At 39.1% G+C, this 5,884-nt stretch overlaps 1 protein-coding gene and 1 non-coding gene across 2 annotated transcripts in view; one reads left to right on the top strand and one right to left on the bottom strand.

Annotated features, from left to right (window-relative positions):
• The window catches only part of neil1 (nei-like DNA glycosylase 1), a 33,881-nt gene extending 32,154 nt beyond the window's left edge, over positions 1 to 1,727 (top strand). The window contains exons 8-9 of the mRNA XM_016673730.1: positions 491 to 495; positions 1,659 to 1,727. Of these exons, the coding sequence (XP_016529216.1) occupies positions 491 to 495; positions 1,659 to 1,712 (59 nt within the window). The 3' untranslated portion in view covers positions 1,713 to 1,727. The remainder of the gene's footprint in view (positions 1 to 490; positions 496 to 1,658) is intronic.
• Positions 1,728 to 3,453: 1,726 nt separating this feature from the next.
• The window catches only part of LOC103141245 (uncharacterized), a 3,220-nt gene continuing 789 nt past the window's right edge, over positions 3,454 to 5,884 (bottom strand). The window contains exon 3 of the transcript XR_001662698.1: positions 3,454 to 4,501. This is a non-coding gene — a transcript (uncharacterized LOC103141245). The remainder of the gene's footprint in view (positions 4,502 to 5,884) is intronic.

The raw sequence follows: 5,884 nt of genomic DNA, 5'->3' as shown, positions 1-5,884 counted from the left end.
TTGATTGATTGATTGATTGATTGATTGATTGACAACCAACTGCAAGAGATTGAAGTAAATAATTTTAGGAGTAATTGGTGTTAGAGAAACAATTGGTGTTTCTCTAACACCAATTAGAGAAAATTCACACTAAATTCAAGCTTGTACACCCGATTTTTGTTATTAAAATTCCATCAAGTTGATCTGATTAAAAGAATGAAATTAACAGGACATTTGCATGAACCATCCTGGAAATGTAAGTAAATTAGCAGAATTGAGATTTTTTTATATGCCATCTTGTAAATAAACACTGAGAAAGAGAAATTGTGGTCAGTTTACCTCTGCTGCAAACTGCTTGCTGTCCACCAAGTGTTCAGATCCTGTAGGCCAATTGGAGGAGCCCCAGTGGAAATGGAGCTGGGCTGCAGTGAACTGATTTGGCAAGCCGGCGACGTACATCGTCGGGGGCAAAGATAGTTTCACTGCGAATCAATTGAAATCAACAACAAAGATTCACTTTTGACTTACAACAATCAGCATGCGTTCATTTTAACCTCATCTGAAGTGAGGAGGTCAGGACGGCCCTGCTCTGAGACCCCAAGGTCAAGAGGCTGCATCGAACACAGCTAGTGTTGGAGTGATTCAACATGTTCACGCGTGTGTCATGACTGCTTACGCATGAAAAACCCTTGTCAGCTCTTTTCAAACACACGTCACACCAGCATGCCACTCAGCTTGTGGTGTGAAGGTCCATCACATATGCAAACATAAGCATTTGTCTGCTCTTTGCATTCTGTCACCTGTTTTAAAAAAAAAAAAAATTAAAAAAAAGTACACTAACAGAGATTTCTCATGTTGAATCATCACTGTGACCCAGGAGACGTCGCATGCATGTTAAGCACAACTGTCACTGAAATTCCCGATGAAATTCCTGATGGAATTTTGTCAGACATCCATTGAACCAGACTTCCAAAAACCTGCCTAATGCACCACACAAGAATGGTTGTCTGCAGTGTGTCCTCATTGTAAGCTGCTAAAAGATAGCTTACTGTTTGAGATACTGTTAAAAATAGAGACCGCACATAAAACTGATGCAATTTCTGTGGCCTAAAATAAAAGTCATAGCTGAGGAACACCCTTGGCATGAATTTTCTTGGCATGTGGAGCTCTTTCTGTGGACAAAATGACAGCTAAGATAATAAGACAGTGACTACAGAAAATTGCCGTGGCAGATTTGGAAGGACGATCCTCCCTTCGTTTTCTTTGTCTTGACCCAGAAATTAGCTCTCCACATTTATATGTGGCCATGTCTAATGAATACCTTGTTTACTTAATCTAATTTGATTTAAAGAGATTCTGCATCTCAAACCAAACAAAGATATTTGTCTGTCTTGATTCAAAATTGTCCCTGTCACCTGCTTTCTTGTGCTTTCTGCACATTTATACTTACAAGAGTGTCCGTCGTTTCTAAGAGTGAGTTGTTCCGTCGATGACAGTTTGTAGTTTCGCACCTCAATCGGGCGCAGAGTGGGACTGAACCTCAGTAGGTCTGACGTGATGTGTATTGGAGACTGGAAAGAACCGCCGCAGTAAGGGTATTTGTTGCTCCAGTAGTCCTGACCTGTTGAGCCTGTAACAACAGCAGTAAAACACGTTGAAGGTGTTCCTCTGCAGCTGGCAAATCACACATGACAAAAAAAGCACATATCTGCTTAGATTTAAAGGACCAGTAGTAAGCTTTATATTGCAACTAACATTTTCACTGTGACTTTAATTCCTCTTTTTCAATTTAAAGATGTTAATTGTGTGGGAGGGGGGAAAAAGGTCTCTGTGTAAATCAAAATAAGTACATTATGTTTAATGCTCAAGATTTCATAAACCATTGAGTGAGTTGTCATAGATGTTACAGGTGTTCTAGAAAAACTGCTGGTGTGTGCAGGATTTACAAGAGTGCATTGAACTTTTTTCATATTTTGCCACGTTACATAGCCTTCAGTGTACTTTATTGGGATTTTATCTGACAGACCAAAACAAAGTAATGCATGGGTATAAGTCCTAGAACCCTAACCTGCAAATTAGGCTTTGGCTGGAGAGCCTTAAGACAGGAAGATGGTTTCTGTTAATTATAACATTGTTTTATGTCTTGTCCCTGCTCAAATGAATTTGAAGTAAAAACATAGTTGTAATGTGGGGAAAAAATATTCACGGTTTCCTTTTATCCATCCATTTTCCTTCACCCTTGTCCCTCAATGGGGGTCGGGAGGGGTGCTGGTGCCTATCTCCAGCTCACGTTCCGGGCGAGAGGCGGGGTACACCCTGGACAGGTCGCCAGTCTGTCGCAGGGCAACACAGAGACACACAGGACAAACAACCATGCACACACACACACACACACACCTAGGGGCAATTTGGAAAGGCCAATCAACCTGACAGTCATGTTTTTGGGCTGTGGGAGGAAACCGGAGAACCCGGAGAAAACCCACGCATGCACAGGGAGAACATGCAAACTCCATGCAGAAAGACCGGGGCCGGGAATCGAACCCAGAACCTTCTTGCTGCAAGGCGACAGCTCTACCAACCGCGCCACCGTGCAGCCCGTTTCCTTTTATTTCTGTAAAAATCTGAAATGTGTATCATGCATTTGTATTCAAGTACCCTTTACTCTGATCCCCTAAGAAAAAAAAAAATTGTGTAAATTGCCAACAGAAAGCATCTTGTTTGTAAATTCAGCCAACATTGTGTGTTTTTAAGAAGAAATCACACAGGAATGAATCGTGCAGCTTTATGAAGACCTCAGAGATTTGGAGGAGAACATGTTCAACCAAACATCACCATGAAGAGAAAATAAGGTGGGGCAGAGATAAAGATGTGGAGAACTTTAAAACAGGTTATAGGTTCAAAAAATGTTGAGCTCCAAAAAATCCTCTTAAACTGACTGAGCAGGTGAGGAGCACATTAATCACAGATGCATCAAAGAGGCCCATGGTTTCTCTGGAAGACCTGCAGAGATCTACAGCTTAGGTGCAAGACTGTCCAGAGGATAACTATTTGTGTTCCTATGCCACAAAACTGGAATTTACAGAAGGAAGGTAAAAAGAGCTAATGATGGATGGAAGCCTAAATCAGCTGTTTGTAGTTTGCCACAAGCTGTGTAGAGAGCATAGGGTGGAAATTTTAGGGCTGTATGATAAATAAATGATAAATAGGCTGTACTTGTATAATGCTTTTTCTAGTCCAGAGGACTCCAAAGTGCTTTACATTCAGTCATATACACACATTCACATAGTGTGGTGGTGTATAGCCAGGGCTGCCATGCACCACCAGCAGGCGAGGTGGGTGAAGTGTGCTGCTCTAGAAGACAACTACTAAGACAGACAGAGCAGGGGTTTGAACTGGCAACCCACCAGTTACTAAACACATTCCTACCACAGCTGCTCCTATTGAGTGGTTAAAAAAAAAAAAAAAAAATCATCATCTCCCTCAATACCATTCCCATTGTGACACACAGTTGTGTTGCACTGTTCTTCTGCACAAACAGCAAAAGTGGTCAAAGTTGATGGAAATCCCGATGCAGCCAAATACAAGGCAATCCTGGAAGAATTGGCTGCAAAAAAGGTTAAGGCAGAGGCAGAGGTATGATTTAAATCAACACGTATTCTTAAGGTAATGGTTCTCAGACAGCTGCTGGTCAGATGCTTTCCATTCATGCTGATGAAGTTTGAGCTCTTTGGGAGCAATAAAAAAGACTCACACAAAAGTCTGTAGCTGTACAAAGCTGGTAGCCATATCCCAACAGACCTGAAGCTGTAATTGCAGTAAATGGTGGTTCTATTAAGTACTGAAACACAGGGGACAACTCTGTCTTCATCTAATAAGTGGTTTCCATTTACCACAAGATGGCAAACATGACCACATTTTTCTAGTCTTGCACTTTTACAAAGTGACCTCAACTGCATGGTCATGTCTCTTTGTGATGTGTCTGCAAAATAAATTAGTCACAGTAACAATGACCTTCAAAATAAAGCTTAAGTTTAAAAAAAAGAAGAAGAATTCTATAGCTATTCAAGTTAGAGCACCAATCATGATAAAAGACGACAGTTTTGGGATGAATTTGATCAGTGATTTGAAAAGCACTGAAAACGTACACCCCCGCTGAGTGTTTGGCACTAAATCATTGCCCATCAGGAATTAATTTGATATTTCACCATTGAGCAGATCCCAGCCAGCCATGGTTAATAATGAATGATGCAGCATGAAGCTGTTGCCTAAGAGACATTCAGATAAATGTGCATCAATTGCATCATGAATGCCAAAGAGTTTGGTGCAATGCCCAAAGTTCAACTGAGGAAAATCCACCAACACTCAGTGAAAGAAATGCAGACTTATATCTATAATTATTCACTCTTCGCCTCATTTGTGCTCTAATTTAAGACAGGCTGTCCTTCAGCTCAATCTGATGGTCCTTTGGTAGTGCCTGCTTGATCATATGTGCTGGTGGGTAATTTCCTAAATACAGTCTTTTCTGTGCAGAAGGAACCATAAATTAAAAGGGTTAGAACATTTTTTAGAGTACTCTATTCAGAGCCGCCACGATTAACGTCACAAATTAAAATTTACTGTTTGTCCTCTGCTAGAGGGTGACGTGTTGAAGTTGGGATAAATTGCATGATTCAGCAGGGGACTTGTCAACAGAAAGTGCTACCAGCCTTAGAAATGACTCGACTACCATGACACAAAGCCTCTCAGGGCTCTGGATGTGAAGTGCAGATGAAATGTAGTAGTAGCAGTCTGGAAATGTGGGATTTTCTTTTTAAACTGCTTAATGTGATTTAATGAACTAGATCCATAAGATATTACCAGACATTTTTAAAACTTTATTTGAATTCATTTAAATTGGGTGTCTTAAATTCTAGATGGAGATATTAGCACAAGATCACAAAATTGTATTTTTTTTTATTATTATTATTATTATTTTTAATAAACACCAGACAAAATAGAAAATAAAGCGTTTGCTAATGATGGCTTTTGTAATGTTTTGTAATTTTGCCTCAAAAAAGAAATGATTTGGCTCACTGAGCAAAACTCTACTCATTGAAGGATTTGGATGCTTATAATTTGGTTTTCTGTAAAATCCACTCCCTGATTGCAAAAGACTGTTTATATGCGGCGATACGGAGACAAGGTCATGTCGTGACCACAGTTTATGTAACAGAGCGTCATGGGTCAAGAAGTTCTCAGACCTAAAGGCATGACACAAAGGCAAGTCAACCACTAATGCAATGTTGTGAATGCAGAGTTTGTAAAAGAACCCTACAATAACACGAGGTGATGATGGTGAGGTAGTGCTGGTGGACCACAGAAGGTTTTATTTTCCTTAGCATACGACACTGCATTTAACACTTCCAGCTGTGTCAGAAATAATATTTCACATGAAACCAAATTCTGATACTCAATTCAATCATCTTCATGCTTAAAACAAAAAGGTTGCAAAAGTTAAAGCTATTTTATCTACATTTTAATTCTAATTTGTTTTGTGCCTTCAATCCACAAAAATAAAAAAAATTAATGCTTAATATTATTCCTTTGCTCACAGTGTTACAGTCTTCTGATAATCTTATTTATCTTATGTTGAAATTCACTTCCAAAAATAATATGAATAAGAACATATTTTGGACAAATTTATTTTAAAATTGAATGTAGAACCAAGTAGAAAGGGAATGAATAATAGTCACGTATTTCTCCAGAAGAAAGGGAATGGACTACATATTTATGCCTATCTTTATTCCATTTTCGAGAAATTAGGTAGTCAGTGTGCCATTATGTTGGTACATGTTTAGAATAAAGGTGTACATAATTCATTTTGGATGTAGACTAAAAATAAATAGTTAATAAAAATGTCTATATA

This window comes from Poecilia formosa, unplaced genomic scaffold (assembly GCF_000485575.1).
Source record: "Poecilia formosa unplaced genomic scaffold, Poecilia_formosa-5.1.2 Scaffold81, whole genome shotgun sequence".
In the NCBI taxonomy this organism is placed as follows: Eukaryota; Metazoa; Chordata; class Actinopteri; order Cyprinodontiformes; family Poeciliidae; genus Poecilia; species Poecilia formosa.
This window is presented reverse-complemented; position numbering and strand designations above follow the sequence as displayed.